This window comes from Scyliorhinus torazame, chromosome 7 (assembly GCF_047496885.1).
Source record: "Scyliorhinus torazame isolate Kashiwa2021f chromosome 7, sScyTor2.1, whole genome shotgun sequence".
NCBI lineage: Eukaryota > Metazoa > Chordata > Chondrichthyes > Carcharhiniformes > Scyliorhinidae > Scyliorhinus > Scyliorhinus torazame.
This window is the reverse complement of record NC_092713.1, coordinates 87037262-87054752: the sequence shown is the minus strand read 5'-3', so window position 1 is coordinate 87054752 and position 17491 is coordinate 87037262. Positions and strand designations below refer to the sequence as shown.

At 47.8% G+C, this 17491-nt stretch overlaps 1 protein-coding gene across 3 annotated transcripts in view; it reads right to left on the bottom strand.

Moving 5' to 3' along the window:
• Positions 1-1889: 1889 nt before the first annotated feature.
• The window catches only part of LOC140426354 (uncharacterized), a 160338-nt gene continuing 144736 nt past the window's right edge, over positions 1890-17491 (bottom strand). For all 3 annotated transcript variants that reach the window (XM_072511014.1, XM_072511013.1, XM_072511012.1), the window contains exons 20-23: positions 11811-11925; positions 3908-4070; positions 2248-2281; positions 1890-2167 (exon numbers count right to left, since the gene is read on the bottom strand). In XM_072511014.1, coding sequence (XP_072367115.1) covers positions 2155-2167; positions 2248-2281; positions 3908-4070; positions 11811-11925 — 325 coding nt within the window. In that variant the 3' untranslated portion in view covers positions 1890-2154. The remainder of the gene's footprint in view (positions 2168-2247; positions 2282-3907; positions 4071-11810; positions 11926-17491) is intronic.

Sequence of the window (17491 nt, the reverse complement as noted above, 5' to 3'; positions counted from 1 at the left end):
AAACAGCACCAAGGCCAGAGAAACCTGGTTATCGAAGAAAAGCTGATGAGGTTCTTCAATGAAAAACTGTTCAAGTCAAAAAGCAAGATTGAGAGTGACCTCTCCGGTCTCTTCAACGAGCATAAAATTCCACATCCTGTGACTGCTGAAGCCAATCTGGCACGACTGTTTGAAAACCAGCTGTCCCTACCAGCAAAATAGCTTAATAGTAATTAAGGGCTCCGTAGGCGCCGACCAAGAGGAGGAGGCGCTGGTAGCCATCCCAGAGCCACCCTACGGAGTGGCGATGGTGGTCACCCGCTCCCCAGAGACCCACCCCATTGATAGCGGCACGTCTCAGAGTCAGCACCCGGTACAGGATGGACCACATGATGCCGGCCAGTGAGTCTGAGCCCTCCGGCCCCAGAGGATACCCGACAGGCATCGAAGGTCATGGCACACGGTAGGCAGTAGGCTGCCTCCACCACTGATGAGCATCCTGGGGATACACCTAGACCCAGCGGCAGAGTATGGAAGGCTAAGCTGGTCGAGGATCACTGAGAGGGCAATGGGGTTGGGGAAGGAGGGGGGTTGGCAGCTCCATCTGTGCATTGGGGCAGTTGGGGACTCATTTGTTAATGAATAAAAATTGTTGACCTCAACCAATATGACGCCTGACACTTTCTTCCGCAATGCGGGCCGAGCATCAATCCCTTGCCCCATCTCCCTGGACACGGAGGTCCTAGGTGCCTCTTCCCTCCACCACCTTGCCCACAGCGGGGGCCTCTACTCACCGGACCCCGCATCCTACACCCCAGAAACCCGCATGTAACGTTACCTGGACTGAGTGCTGGTCCCCTCCCCGGTGCACACACCTACCCTCTGGTCGCTGAAATGGCCCCGATGTTGGGGCCCAGCCCCTAGGTATTCGGATGTTGGCAGCTGCATCTGTGGTGTTGCCTCCCATAGTGTTCAGGCAGTGTCCAGACATCACCGTCTATTTGGGATGCTAGGCAATAACTCCTACATGCTACATGGCATACCTACCCACAGGGATCCACTTGGAAGGTGTGAAGTGCTTACGTAACTGCGATTGCCAATTCCCAATTAGCAAGAGCCATCAGTCGCGCGGCTAGAGGCCTCCGCGGTCAGTGGGAGTTATGGGTGGTCGGTGGGGCAGGGGCTTGGGTTGCCCCCAGAACAGGACCACACAATCTAAGGGTTGGCATTGGCATAGCAGACCCTTGGGTGCTGTGACACCCATCTCTCTTCCTGTCCCACCAAAGCCCAATCCAGCCCAGCCCAGGCCATGGGTGGCCACCCCTCCCACCCAGCTGCGCATCGCCCCGCCCCCACCCTCAACCGATGGTAGCCCACCCTGACCGGGGCTGGACCCCAATGGCTCCCTTAAACACCCTCCGAGCACCGGGGCAGCAACCCCAGTGGCCCTGGCTCATTGCTGGGAGCGAAGAAGGCTACTCACCTCCTCAGGTTCCCCGCAGCAGCCCTTCCGTTAGCTTTACGTTTAAAAAAAAAGAGTGTTAATCGGCGCCTGCGTAACCACTTGCTGGGGAGGCAGTTCAGTCACGAAGAGCTGTTAGATAGGGCTTGCTCCCGTTAATTGTATGGAGATTGGGCTTAAATTGTGATTCTTGGTTTCTTGCCACTCTAAAGCATGATCCTGATTTTGGCAGGCTGGTTAGATTGCACCCAGCGCGCTTCTCAATTTTGACCTCTTCCATAATTTCACGGTCTCGTTGCGTTCTCGCTTAAGTGCAACGCAACCATTAAATTGCGGCCAGAATGTCAAGCCCTCTCTTATTTGCTGTTTGATCCACTGCACACTTTGCTAACCATCTTAGTATTTTGTGCATTCCGCTGTGTGGACAGCATGTCAAAATTTGTACAAATAACAGCAAAAACGATTTATTTTAATAGAGTGAATTACAGAAATGTTTGTTAAAAGTACTACTTTTATAAACACAGTTCTTGACAGTGGGCTAGCATTTTGGTGTGCTATTGAAATGATTGTGGATTAAAGCAATAGCTATAAATTATAGAATTTCAAATATGAAAAATATCTTGTTACATACATTACAAATGATCTTTTAACAAAGCAGTCATTTGAAAACAGTGACTTGTGTCCATTCCCTTCTTTCCAAATTAAGCACCTCATTAATTCTGGGTTCTGTAAATAAAAAAATACTTTTGAGTATAAATTATTTATCATCTCGGTGTAAAAATTGAAATATTAATAAAGGTACTTACCCAAATATTAAGTGTCGTACGTGAACATAACCATCTAAAGAGACAAACAAAACAAAATAACCAATAGATAATTTTATGGATGTGGCTTTGATTTTAATTAACCAGTCATTTTTGTAAAACTGGCCGGAACGCATCCCTGTCCGAGGGATTCCCGGCGGCATGGGGCGGCTTCAAATGGGAAATCCCATGATAAGTGGTGGGAAGATAGAATCCCGTCGTCGAAAAACATGCGGCTGGGGGACTGGAGAATCCAGTCCATTGTGTAAATATTTTTATCTCGGTCATTTTTCTTTGTCAAATAAAGTTGCAAGGAGCTGCTCAAAGTTTCATTAGCGTGCATTGAACAGAAGGCATGCGGCGACTTGGCATTAGTCCTAGGATTGTAGCTGAGAACTAGCAAAGCTGTTCGCAGAAATAGGTGAAGTGTAACCCAGTACCAGGGTTGCATAATTATTCAGAAACCTATTCAGAAAACTATTGAACTAAATGCTTGTCAGAAATATTTACTTCTGATGAAGTAACTTCACACAAAATTCTACCCATTATTTTTTCAGATGTCAATTCAACTGATGGGGTTTCACTGGCTGTTTGACAAAACCAAAAGGGCGGCACGGTAGGGCAGTGGTTAGCACTGCTGCCTCACGGCGCCGAGGACCCGGGTTCGATCCCAGCCCCGGGTCACTGTCTGTGTGGAGGTTGCACATTCTCCCAGTGTCAGTGTGGGTCTCACCCCCACAACCCAAAGAAGTGCAGGGTAGGTGGATTGGCTATGCTAAATTGCCCCTTAATTGGAAAAAAATTGGGTATTTTAAAATTTAAAAAAATGAAATCTAAAAAGATCATTGTTACTGGTTTTATCCATCCTCTTAATATTCCTTGTAATGAGGACAAAATAATTTCAACTTAGTATTGTCAACTCAGTTGACTGAAGAGAAAATGAGCGACTGGAAACCATACTGTGATGAATACAGAAAATAGCTATCCATCAGAAGTAGCAAGGTGCTTCCTGAACACCAGCCAATCAACTGTGCATCATGTGTAAGAAAAGACCAGGGGCGGGACTCTCCGTCAGCGAGACCCACGCTTCAGCGATAGCCCACTCACACCCGTGGATTTTCCAACAGCGTAGGAGGGGCCACAATGGGAAATCCCATTGGCCGGCTGCCGGAAAGGTGGATGCGCTACCAGCGGGGGCGCGTTGGGCCAGAAAACGGGTTTGGCAGGACGGAGAATCATGCCCAAGATATTTAAGGTTGGTGGGGGGAGGATATAGAGATGAGAAATGATCAAAACTGAGTCCGAGTTTTAAGCTTACTCAATGTCTGCACATTTTCCAGAACAGAGTGCTTCAGCGACGAGGAATGCAAGACTACTAAGTCGAGGGATACCAATGTCTTTTTGTGGCAGTAATCTTAGTGCCACTCAAACTCAGATTGACTAATTCAGAACTGACCACGCATCAACTGTGACTTTCATCATCTGTGCAGCGTAGTAAACGCAAAACCATGAAGGCGCTGTGTTTATTAAGCAGTGCACAGAGTTTGGATTATTTTCACAATTTCCATCCAAAGAATTCAATGCATTCTGGAGTGGGTAAAATAAACAATATTTTCTTTGCAATTAGAATCTAATGTGACCATCTGTAACAAGTGTGACTTACATTTGCCTTCAGCATTCCGACAGATTATTTGGTTTCCTTCTGCGACATCGATTACATCCAGCTTCTCTCCAGATTTTATAGATAAGTATAAAGGTCCTTTTTTCTCTTGCACAGTATTCTGCTCCACAACTGCAACGTTCTCCACAACTATCTCTTTAGTATACTAGAAAAATATACAAAAAAGGTTGAAATGGAATTTATTTGTATGCTACAAGTTACATACAAATGAAGAATCTCAGGTGGAAAAAGATATCTGAATTGTCCTTCACGACAATTTTCTGAATGTGCATTTTGTCGTGTTAGGTGCACTGGTCTAACACTGGCTGCAACTGGATGCAGTTTTGATCAGAAAGATACTCCAGATCTTGAAGTTAGTTCCATCAGGTTTATTGAATTAATAGCACAGTTAGCACAGTTCTCTGGGAATTCGACTCTCCTTAAGTGTGGTTACTCTGTCTGACTGAACCAGACTAGCCCTTAGCCACGTGGTGGAGGGGTGAGATTGTAACAACACCCTTGACTGACTCTCTAGATGTTCATCAATGGAACGAGGAACAGTGTGAGTGCCTCGTGTCTTTTATAGTCAGATCCCACCCTTGAGTGTCCTGCCTGCTTATTGGCCATGTCCTGTTCTCTGTGTCCATTAGCTGCTTGTCTGTATATCATTGTGTGTGTGTGGCTGCATATCATGACATCTCCCCTTTTTTAATGTTTTGATGGCATATGTGAGCGTATTTACACGAATAGGCCATTATTAACATATACACATGCAGTGGGTGTGAACATATGTACATGTGAAAACAGCTGTCTAATGAGAGAACACAGAGCATAGCAAAAAACCAAATGTTCATAAGTCCAGTCTCTGTGGCTTGTCTCTGATCCTGGTCGACCGCTGGAGAGGTGGTGGTGGGGGAGCGCTTTGATGGGTGGGATTGAAGCCTGACTGGTGGTCTCGTGAGTCGAGGTATCAGGAGGTGGCAAAACAACAGAAGGAAATGGAGAAGAATGTTGTTGCGGGCAGGCAACTTTGCGCAGTGCCCGTCTGTTTCGTCGCACAATTAACCATCAGCCAGACGCACAACATACGAGCGGGGGGCAGCCTGTCGAACAACGACAGCTGGAGCTGACCAGCATCCATCAGGGATCTTGACTCGAACAGTGTCTGACGGGGATAACACGGGCAAATCGGTGGCATGAGCATCATAGCCCTGCTTCTGCCGGTCTCCGAGTTGCTGCACCTTCTGCAGCACCAGGAGGTGATCCAGGTCGGGCACCTGCATGGCTGGAAGTGTCGTTCGCAGGTCCCTGTTCATCAGGAGTTGAGCCTGCGACATGCCAGTGGACAGTGTGGTCGCCCTGTACGCAAGCAGCGCAAGGTGAATGTCAGACGCAGAAGCCACGGCCTTCCAGATGAGCTGCTTCACTATGTGCACCTTTTCTGAACTTTTCCGTTTGACTGCGGATAGTGTGGGCTGGAAGTGACGTGTTTGAACTGATACGACTGGGCAAACAGAGACCATTCAGGGCTGCTGAAGCACGGGCCATTGTCACTCATGACAGTGAGTGGGATACCATACCTGGAGAACGTCTCCTTACAGGCCTTGATGACGGTCCGAGATAGAACATAGAACGATACAGCGCAGTACAGGCCCTTCGGCCCACGATGTTGCACCAAAACAAAAGCCATCTAACCTACACTATGCCATTATCATCCATATGTTTATCCAATAAACTTTTAAATGCCCTCAATGTTGGCGAGTTCACTACTGTAGCAGGTAGGGCATTCCACAGCCTCACTACTCTTTGCGTAAAGAACCTACCTCTGACCTCTGTCCTATATCTATTACCCCTCAGTTTAAAGCTATGTCCCCTCGTGCCAGCCATTTCCATCCGCGGGAGAAGGCTCTCACTGTCCACCCCATCTAACCCACTGATCATTTTGTATGCCTCTATTAAGTCTCCTCTTAACCTTCTTCTCTCCAACGAAAACAACCTCAAGTCCATCAGCCTTTCCTCATAAGATTTTCCCTCCATACCAGGCAACATCCTGGTAAATCTCCTCTGCACCCGCTCCAAAGCCTCCACGTCCTTCCGATAATGCGGTGACCAGAACTGTTCGCAATACTCCAAATGTGGCCATACCAGAGTTCTGTACAGCTGCAACATGACCTCCTGACTCCGGAACTCAATCCCTCTACCAATAAAGGCCAACACTCCATAGGCCTTCTTCACAACCCTATCAACCTGGGTGGCAACTTTCAGGGATCTATGTACATGGACACCTAGATCCCTCTGCTCATCCACACTTCCAAGAACTTTACCATTAGCCAAATATTCCGCATTCCTGTTATTCCTTCCAAAGTGAATCACCTCACACTTCTCTACATTAAACTCCATTTGCCACCTCTCAGCCCAGCTCTGCAGCTTATCTATATCCCTCTGTAACCTGCTACATCCTTCCACACTATCGACAACACCACCGATTTTAGTATCGTCTGCAAATTTACTCACCCACCCTTCTGCGCCTTCCTCTAGGTCATTGATAAAAATGACAAACAGCAACGGCCCCAGAACAGATCCTTGTGGTACGCCACTTGTAACTGAACTCCATTCTGAACATTTCCCATCAACCACCACCCTCTGTCTTCTTTCAGCTAGCCAATTTCTGATCCACTCTTTCAGCTAGCCAATTTCTGATCCAGATGTGAGGTCTGAGAGCTTCACGACTTCAGGGTAATTGGAAAAGTAATCAATGATTAACACGTAATCACAACCATTTGAAAGAGGTCGATGCCAGCTTTGGACCACAGAGAGGTTTCGATTTCATGCTGCTGAGGTGTCTCCTTACTCTGCGCTGGCTGGAAGCGTTGACAGGTCGCACAGTTAAGGACCATGCTCGCGATGTCCTGGCTTGTCCCAGGACAGTAGACAGCCTGCCTGGCTCTGCGTCTGCACTTTTCCACACCCAGGTGGCCCTCATGGATTTGACAGAGCACCAAGCTCTGGAGACTGTGTGGAATTACAATGCAGTCCAGTTTGAGAAGGATACCATCAACCACCGTCAGATCATCCTTTACATTCAAAAATTGAGGGCACTGCCCTTTTTGCCAGCCATTGGCTAGGTGTTGCATAACATGCTGCAAGAGGTGGTCTTTGGCTGTCTCCTCACAGATATGAATCACCTTCTCATCAGATGCCGGGAGAGTTCTAGCACACTGCACCTGTGACTCAATTTGCCGGATGACGTTCGGTGGTTCACTAGGCACGGTGATGGAGTGGGACAGTGTATCGGCAATGATGAGCTCCTTGCCAGGCGTGTAGACCAGGTCAAAATTGTACCTTCTGAGTTTGAGAAGGATGCGCTGCAACCGAGGCGTCATGTCATTAAGGTCCTTGTGGATAATGTGGACCAGGGGCCTGTGATCCGTCTCGACTGTGAATGTCGGCAGGCTGTAGGCATAGTCGTGAAACTTGAGAATTATAGTGAGAAGGCCCAGGCATTCCTTCTCGATTTGTGCATACCTTTGTTCGGTGGGCATCATTGCCCTTGATGCGTAGGCAACCCGTGCCCAGGATGAGGTGTCATCGCGTTGCAAGAGGACCGCACCGATGCCATCCTGGCTCGCGTCTGTCGAGATGTTCGTTTCCCTGTCTAGGTTGAAAAATGCTAATACGGGTGCAGTGGTGAGCTTGGCTTTCAGCTCCAACCACACTGCCTGATGGGCCACCTTCCATTCGAAGGCAGTGGACTTCTTCACCAGGTTTCGTAGGGCCGTGGTGTGTGAGGCCATGTTTGGGATGAACTTGCGCAGAAAATTGACCATGCCCAGGAAGCGCAATACTGCCTTCTTGTCTTCCGGGACCTTCATGGCTGCGATGGCCTTGACCTTGTCTGTGTCGGGGCGCACGCCCTGCTGAGAGATCTGGTCTCCTCGGAACTTGAGTGTCATCATGCCAAAGCAACATTTGGCCCTGTTCAGCTTCAGGCTATTGGCACGGCGGAATACCTACTGGAGACGGGAAACATGCTCTTCAGGGGTCGTGGACCATATGCTGACTTCGTCCTCATACACGAACCCCTTCGATGCCCTCCATCATCTGCTCCATGATGCGATGAAATATCTCTGACGCCGAGATGATGCCGAATGTCATACGGTTATAGCAGTACCTGCCAAACGGTGTGTTGAAGGTGCAGAGCCTTCTGCTGGACTCATCCAGCTGGATTTGCCAGAATCCATGTGACGCATCTAACTTCGTGAAAAACCTTGCATGTGTCATCTCACTGGTGAGTTCCTCCCGCTTCGGGATGGGGTAGTGTTCATGCATTATATTCTGGTTGAGATCCTTGGGATCAATGCAGATGCGCAGGTCTCCAGAGGGTTTTTTAAACCACCACCATCGAGCTGACCCAGTCAGTTGGTTCGGTTACCCTGGAGATGATCCCATGCTTCTGCAGCTCCTTGAGCTATTCCTTCAGGCGCTCCTTCAGCGGAGCCGGGACCCGGCGTGGTGCATGGACCACTGGCTTGGCATCAGGATCTTGTACCGATATGGCAAAGTGCCCATCCCATCAAACACATCTGGATACTGAGCGAGGATGTCGTCAATGCCAGCTTGAAGATCCATGTTGGAGGATGTCGTTGAATAAACTCGTTGCACCAGGTTTAGCTTTTTGCAGGCATGCGCGCCAAGTAGTGATGCCCTGTCCGGCTTGACAATTTCAAACCTTAGCCTTGCATGGGTACTCCGGTTGGAGACAAGTAGATGGCAGGACCCCAGTGCCGTGATGGCATTACCGTTATAGTCCAGGAGCTGGCAGGCTGCTGGAAGGACCTTGTGGGCTTCTTGGTGTGTTTGAAGTCTGCCTGTGAGAGGAGGTTGGCAGAAGCACCCGTGTCCAGCTTGAACTGGATGGAGCAGCTGTTGACCTGCATCACCGCACGCCATTCGTTCTCCGAATCCACAGCGAGGATGGACTGAATGCGAGATGAGTTAGGTGTGGCATGTTCACGTGTGGTAACGATGCCTACTCAGTAGGCGGTCTCCAGGCACTCGTCCTCTGGATCCGTTGTACTGCCAGGATCAGAATCCTGTAATCGTCGTTGCAAATTCTGGATGCGCCGTCGTCGGAATTGGGAGCACTGGCCTCTTGACTGGTGGTGCAGACCTGCACAAGGCTGCATAGTGTCCAGGCTTCCCGCAGTTTAAACATCGCCTGCCTCTTGCAGGGCAATGTCCCTTTAAGTGGGCGTTGCCACAGTTCGGGCACGTCATGAAGTTCTGATGCGATGTACGTTGTCGCACATGTGCAGTGCGGTCGGCAGACGTCTGTATCTGCGCAGTGTGGGTGTCGGCTACTTCGTTATCCCGTTCGCATCGCGCATGTGTGGGGCCCCGGGAAAAGCGCGTGAAATGGTGCTGTCTTCAATGCTGAGGCGCTGCATCCAGGAGATGGCCTGCACACTCGCTGCCTCGTGGGAGGCATGTTTCTCATTTGCAGCCGATTTGTATTGGGCATAACGATTTTTTGTGTGCTCATGCAGTGTACATGTTTCAATCGTGACTGACAGGGTCATATGCTTGATTTTTAAGAGCTGCTCTCTCAGAGGATCAGAGTGAACTCCAAACACGCTTTGGTCTCTGATCATGGAGTCAGCAATATCACCAAAGTTGCAGGACAGCGCTCGCAGGCAGGCTAGTTAAGAAGGCATTGAAAGATTCATCTTTACCTTGAAGACGTTGTTTGAACATGTAGCGCTCGAAGATTTCATTGGTGTCCACTTCACAGTGACTGTCAAACTTGTCCAGGATGGTCTGAAACTTTGACTTGTCCTGGCCTTCAGTGAAGTTAAACGAGTTGAAGAGTTCGATGGCTTTATCACCCACTGTTGAGAGGAGAAGCGCGATCTTTCTTACATCATACGCACCCTCGAGGTCTGAGACTTCGATGTACAGCAGAAACTTTTGCTTGAATATCCGCCAGTTGGCACTGAGATAGCCGGAGGTTTGAGCTGGTGAGGAGCCTGAATCTTCTCCAAAGTGCCTGGATACATTTGCTGGTCGTCACGGAATGGACTGAGGTAAGCCACCTTAAATTAGTAGTCTCCTGGTATCATGTGTTAGGTAAACTGGTCTAACACCGGCTGCAACTGGATGCAGTTTAGATCAGAAAGATACTCCAGACCTTGGAAGTTAGTTCTATCAGGTTTATTGAACTAATAGCAGTTAGCACAGTTCTCTGAGAGTTCGACTCTCTGCTAACTTAAGTGTGGTTACTCTGTCTGACTGAACCAGACTAGCTCTTAGCCACGTGTGGGGTTGCGAGATTGTAACACCATTGACTGACTCTCTAGATGTTCATCAGTGGAAAGAGGCGGAGTGTGAGTGCCTCGTGTCTTTTATCGTCAGATCCCACCCGAGTGTCCTGCCTGCTTATTGGTCATGTCCTGTTCTATGATTCCATTAGCTGCTTGTCTGTATATCATTGTGTGTGTGTGTGCCTGCATATCATGACACATTCCACATCACAAATCATTTGTGAAGATTCAGTCCTAAACTGTATCGCTTTAAATCATGCTCCTCAATCATGTTGATCACTATGATCGACTCCATGATCACTACTCAGTAGTCCGACTCCATGATCACGACTCAGTAGTCCGACTCCATGATCACGACTCAGTAGTCCGACTCCATGATCACGACTCAGTAGTCCGACTCCATGATCACTACTCAGTAGTCCATCTGTTTTCCAACATCATGGATAAGCAAGAACTGTCCTCAGTTCAACATAGACCAATAAGTTCCTACCCAGCTCCCTGAGCCCTAGGGACTGATTCCATAAACATTCCTTCCAGCTCGTTCAGCTAGAGCCCAAGCTGCTTTAGTATCGTGTGTGAATGTCACATAAAATTAAACTCCTCGTGCATTTCCACTTGTCCGTCAGCCGCTCCTCTGCCCTCATCTCAATTCTACTTCCGCTGAAACCTTATCCACACCGGTCATCTCCTGGCACAATTCTATGCAACCACGTAATGTCATGCTTCATAAACTTCAGTTTTTCCAAAACTCTAACGCTTATATCCCATTACTTCACTTAAATAGCATCCATATCCTTTTCAAAAACTGAATTTAAAAGTCTGTACGTTTCAACCCCTCCCTATCCCCATTTTCTCCAGCCCAAAATGCCAAAACATATCATTCATTCTGGTGTCTGCCTCATCTGAACTTTTCCATCCACTCAGCCTTCAGCTGATGTGATCTACTATTTTATCGTTTCACTCTCGAGTGCACAGCCCCCATAAGCAATAGCGAACTCCAGTCCCCATGCTGGGGTCCGCAACCGTCAGTATATCCCTGTCTGCAAGCCCCCTTTTTCCTCCCACTCCCTCCTCATCTGTGATGGACACCTAAGACAGTAAATACATAAAGTGCAACAAGATCCAAACACAGCCACCTTCACGAGCAGACGCTGCTGCTAAACGCAGCCACGTTCCCACTTGCTGGCCTTTTTATCCGCCCTTGCACCGTCCCCCACATAACTAGCGTGACTCATTCCCAACATTGTTTCTGTGAGCCTAACAAAGGGGACAAAGTAAAATCTTTAACAAGATCCCTTGCTCATTAATTGGATTTAAAAAAATGATGGGTGTGCTTATGATTTCAATCCTTGCATGTCTTCGGAGACTGGCATGAAGTTGGGTTGCCAACCCGGTCACATCACGCCACATTTTACACAAGTGCCGAGGGTGGCAAGCCCGATTTGTGGCTGCAAAATCCAGCCCATAATCTTTAAACTGAAACAGAGTCTTACTGCTGACCGTAGTTTATCCACCATGTATTTTCAGTGAAAATTTTATTGACATTTTTTGCAGAATGCATAATTTAATTTGGACAGTAAACTCACATTAAATTTTTCTCGAAATTCTTGCTCTTTTAACAGTTTCTTTTTATCCATTTTTGCCTCCTTCTCTTCATTTAAATCTTTCCTCTTGCCTTTGAAAATTCCTTTCGCCTTCTCTCTAGCAAAAAGAAACAGATATTTTGCAGTTCCAAATTGGTCTTTCAAATTTAGTCGTAAAAATTGGTATTTATGCTGAAAGAAATTGAATAATTTTCTGCTTTTTAACAGAATTAAATATCTAAAGCCAAATATAACATCGGCTGCAGGAGTGTTTAGGATTAACCTAAAGATATAGGCCGGATTGGGATTGTCTTTTCCCGCCAACCGCACACCCTGCCCGTGGGTTTCCCAGGATGTGGGATGGTTCCAATTGGAATGCCCATTGACAATAATAATAATCTTTATTATTGTCACAAGTAGGTTTACATTAACACTGCAATGAAGTTACTGTGAAAATCCCCTAGTCGCCACATTCCAGCACCTGTTCGGGTACACAGAGGGGGAATTCAGAATGTCCAATTCACCTAACAAGCACGTCTTTCGGGACTTGTGGGAGGAAACCGAAGCACGCAGAGGAAACCCACACCGACACAAGGAGAACGTGCAGACTCTGCACAGACAGTGCTCAAGCGGGAATCGAACCTGGGACCATGGCGCTGTGAAGCAACAGTGCTAACCACTGTGCTACCGTGTGGTGGGAATAGATAATTCTACTGAATTTGTGCAAGGAATTGGTTAAGTTTAGTCTGGACAGTACACTTTACGACTGGTATGAGAAGTGTGTAATAAGTATAGTAAAGATTCACTAGGAATGAGACATGATGAAGAGTCAACATTTGGGGGATATTTTGTTGCTCTAGAATAATGTTGGTGAACCACAAGCCTTCCCTTATATCAATCAAATGACCACACAACCAGTTAGTTAGTTCAAAAGATGGTTTATTTACATACACAAGAATTATCGCGACATGCAAACACAATATCTACTATGAATTAAACTACACCTATCAGCTGCAATAATCTATACTTAACCTCAGGGCAACCAGCACTGTGCAAATAGATAAGGCCTTTATCTGGATCTCACTTGGCTGGTTCGAAGAAAGTGGCTCTGTCTCTGCTGGGCTCATCCGTCAGGTAGCGATCGTTGGTCTTGAACTTCGCTGGCTGTTCCTGCTACAATTGGGTTGGCACAGGCCCGATCCAAAAGAGACAGAACACATGGCTGTGCTGTCTTTTATCCCTCTGGGATTTTGTGCTCTTTGGGGCGGTCCTTAACCTTGGACCCAATAGTTTGACAGGGCTCTGATCACGCTCTTCTATTTCGGCCAATAAAGGGGCGGGTGCCTTGGTAGCTGGGTGGGTCCTTAACGGTCATTGACCTTGGCAGCTGTGCTTTCGGAGTAAGGGGAGTGGCACCGATCAGTCTGTGGCTGTACCAGTTGCTTGATTGGAGTTCTATTGTCCTAGGGAAATAGGCCATCAAAACGCAAAGGAACGGAGGTTTCGATCAGGTCTGGTTACCTGTGTTTCAGATACACATAGGCTCTGTATCTGCCCGAGTCATGGGTTGGCCATAATTCCCATGGTCCTTTGCAGGTGGCCATCTTAGATGGCTACATTTTCACTAGAAAAGACAATTTTAAACGAGGATCCAAAGGATATTTGCAAAATTATGATCAGCTTTGAGAATAAACTGCGAGTTACTAATTGAAAATTGGGAATAAGGAGACATGAACTGATGATTACTGCTTGGTGAACAAAAGGGGACATCAGAAAATAGTTTTTCATGAAGGGTTATTAGCTGTTAGAATGTTTTACTTCAAGACAGATGTAAGAGAAGTACTTTTGCAGGCTTGCATATCATAAGAAGGCTTTCTATATGAACTTGAGATCATCAACAATTAGGCAGCTAAAAATTAAAACCTTTTAAAACCTACTTCTTTGACCAAGCTTTTGGTCATCTGACCCAAATGTAGCTTGACATATTTGTCTTATAATGAGCCAAATCTTCCACATAGCAGGGTAAATTCATGTCCTGCTGGAATTACAATAGTTTAAATTGCACGGGCCTGCTCTGGAAACCTTTATCCAAACCTCTGGAGCGGTTTTGAATGTATAGCGATGACCACAGTGCGATGCTACTTCACCAAGTTCAGAGAGGCCATGGTCCCTATTTGTTACTGCAATGGCTGCTGGAACAACAGGTCAATTTTTCTTTTCAGATTATAATCCAAGCCCTCTTGAATGCTCCGATTGAACTGACATCTCACACTCTCGGGCAGATCCTAATTACCTTATTCACCATGCGTTAAAGCTTTTCCTCAAGTCGCCAGTGCTGTTTTGCCAATTACCTTAAATCTGTGCCCTCTGGTTCTTGATCCTTCCACCAAGGGACATTTCTTCCTGTTTACTCTGACCAGGCCCCTCATGATTTTGAATACCTATATTAAATCTCGTCTCAATATTCTATTCTCCAAGAAAAGCAGTTGCCTCCCTCATTTGCTTTTTCAATCCCCTCAGAATTTCTATATTCAGCTTGGTTCTTGGTTGTATTATCCATAAGAACATGTCTTCTTTACCTAAACCCTGTTAAAATCAGGGAGAGAGGTGAAAGGATGAGTTTTTCTATTTCTCTTCACCTCCTGGGTGTCCACAAAGTGCGTGTTTAGAGGGAGTGTTTTACCTTTTTAAGTGTTGTGACTTTTAGTATCAGACAGGATACAGGCTATTGGATAAGTTTAGAATAAGAAAATATGACATCTATTCACACAATACTTCGAAATGCAAATGCAACATAAAACACTCACTCTTTCATGTATTTTGATAAAAGCCTACAAACACAGATTAGTTCTAGAGAACAAAGCATGCAGCTAGAATATTAACAGAATACAAGAGGCAAATCATGCTCCGATAGTGTCCTTTAAGGTGCACGTTGTGCAGGCTTAGATAAGATCTCTCTCGTGGTTCTTTGGATATTAATGGAAGTTGGAAGTTTCTGGATTTCCAGATGAAGTTACAGCCCAGTTTCTGTAAAGGTGAAATTTTGCAGATGTAAATTAATTAATTTTCCTCGCACAAACTGAGAAATGGACCCTCATGTCCTAATGGTTTCCAGACAGACCTGGTTTCTTTCTGGTACTTGGGAGTAAGGAAGATTGGTTATCTGAAGATAGTTTCAGTCATGTGACTCCCATGATCAATACCTCCATTGTCCACATAACTGATTTGAAGTTAGAAACCATGGCCAGACTTCCGGGTGCGGCGATGACCAGCTAAGTCGCACGTTTCGGCAGCTCCCGGTGGAACGGACTTTTGGGCTCTTAATAGGAGCCCCAACGGCAATTTTAACGGCAAAAAACACTGTGCTGTAATCCAGAAGGGAATCCCCCCTGGACACGGATGGAAAAAAGAGAGGAAGGTGGCCGGATTGCGGTGGATCCTCTGGAGCAGCGGCCAGGAAGGCAAGCAAAAACCAAGATGGCGTCGGAAGGAGGCAGTTTAATATGGGGCCCTGACCAACAAGAGTTCCTGCGGCGTTGCGTGGAAGAACTCAAAAAGAAGATGAAGAAGGAGCTGCTGGCCCCGATATTACAAGCGATTGAGGGGCTAAAGGAGGAGCAAAAGACCCAGGAACAGGAGCTTCGGGTTGTGAAGGCAAAGGCTGCTGAGAATGAGGACGACATACAGGGCCTGGTGGTGAAAACGGAGATGCACGAGGCACAACACAAAAGGTGTGTGGAAAGGCTGGAGGTGCTGGAGAATAATGCGAGGAGGAAGAATTTAAGGATTCTTGGTCTTCCCGAAGGTGTAGAAGGGGCGGATGTCGGGGCATATGTGAGCACGATGCTGCACTCGTTAATGGGATCGGAGGCCCCGACGGGTCCGCTGGAGGTGGAGGGAGCCTATCGAGTTATGGCGCGAAGACCGAGGGTTGGAGAAATTCCTTGAGCCATAGTGGTGAGATTTCTCCGATATAAGGACAGAGAGATGGTCCTCAGATGGGCAAAGAAAACTCGGAGCAGTAGGTGGGAGAACGCGGTGATCCGCGTATATCAAAATTGGAGTGCGGAGGTGGCGAGAAGGAGGGCAAGCTTTAATCGGGCCAAGGCGGTGCTGCACAAACGGAAGATTAAATTTGGAATGCTGCAACCGGCAAGACTGTGGGTTACACATCAAGGGAAACACCACTACTTCGAAACGGCAGATGAGGCGTGGACATTTATTGTCGAGGAGAAACTGGAGTGAGCGGGCCATAAAAAGAACGTTTGGGACAAAGTGGGGGGTGAATATGTGGGATGAAGGGGGGGAAAAGAGGGAAGAGATGACTTCCCAAGTTGTTAATCCTGCGACCCTGTAACTTTTCTCTCTTCCCCATGTCGTGGGGGAGGGAGGATGAGGAGCTGAGGGCGCCGGCCATTGGGGGCGGGGCCAAAAGGGAAGCGCGGGCTTTGTTCCCGCGCTATGGTAATCACAGCGGGTACAGGGAAGCAGGAAGGAGGGGGCCTTGCACAGTGTGAGCCGAGGTCACGGGGGGAAGCCGAGGTCGGCCAGAGTTTGCGGACTTCTGGGAGCAACATGGGGGGTGCAATTACGCTAGTTTGGGATCTAGCGGGGGGGGGGGGGTAACTGGGTTGCTGCTGCTGGGGAGAAGGGGGAGCTGGTATGGGGAGGGGGTGGTCGGGGTGGTCGGGGCGGGGGGCGCCGCTTGGGGGAGATACGGCTACGTGGGAACCGGGTGAGGAGCTGGATTGGAAAAGGAGATGGCTAGTCGTCAAGGGGGGGGGGGGGGGGGGGGTAAAAAGAGCCCCCCAACCCGGTTGATCACGTGGAATGTGAGAGGGCTGAACGAGCTGATTAAGAGGGCACGGGTACTCACACACCTAAAGAAACTTAAGGCAGATGTGGTTGTGCTTCAGGAGACGCATCTGAAGCTGATAGACCAGGTCAGACTACGCAAAGGATGGGTGGGGCAGGTGTTTCATTCGGGGCTAGACGCAAAAAACAGGGGGGTGGCCATACTAGTGGGGAAGCGGGTAATGTTTGAGGCAAAGACTATAGTGGCTGATAGTGGGGGCAGATACGTGATGGTGAGTGGCAAATTGCAAGGGGAGGCGGTGGTATTAGTGAATGTGTATGCCCCGAACTGGGATGATGCCAACTTTATGAGGCGTATGTTAGGACGAATCCCGGACCTAGAAGTGGGGAAGTTGATAATGGGTGGAGATTTTAATACGGTGCTGGACCCAGGGCTGGACAGATCGAGGTCCAGGACCGGAAGGAGGCTGGCTGCAGCTAGGGTGCTTAAGGACTTTATGGAGTAGATGGGAGGAGTAGACCCCTGGAGATTTAGTAGACCTAGGAGTAAGGAGTTTTCGTTTTTCTCCTATGTCCACAAAGTTTATTCACGGATAGACTTTTTTGTTCTGGGAAGGGCACTGATCCCAAAGGTGACGGGGACGGAGTACACGGCTATAGCCATTTCGGATCACATTGGGTGGACCTGGAGATAGGGGAAGAAAAACAACAGCGTCCACCCTGGAGAATGGACATGGGATTATTGGCAGATGAGGGGGTGTGCTTAAGGGTGAGGGGGTGTATTGAAAGGTACTTGGAACTCAATGATAATGGGGAGGTACAGGTGGGAGTGGTCTGGGAGGCGCTGAAGGCAGTGGTTAGAGGGGAGC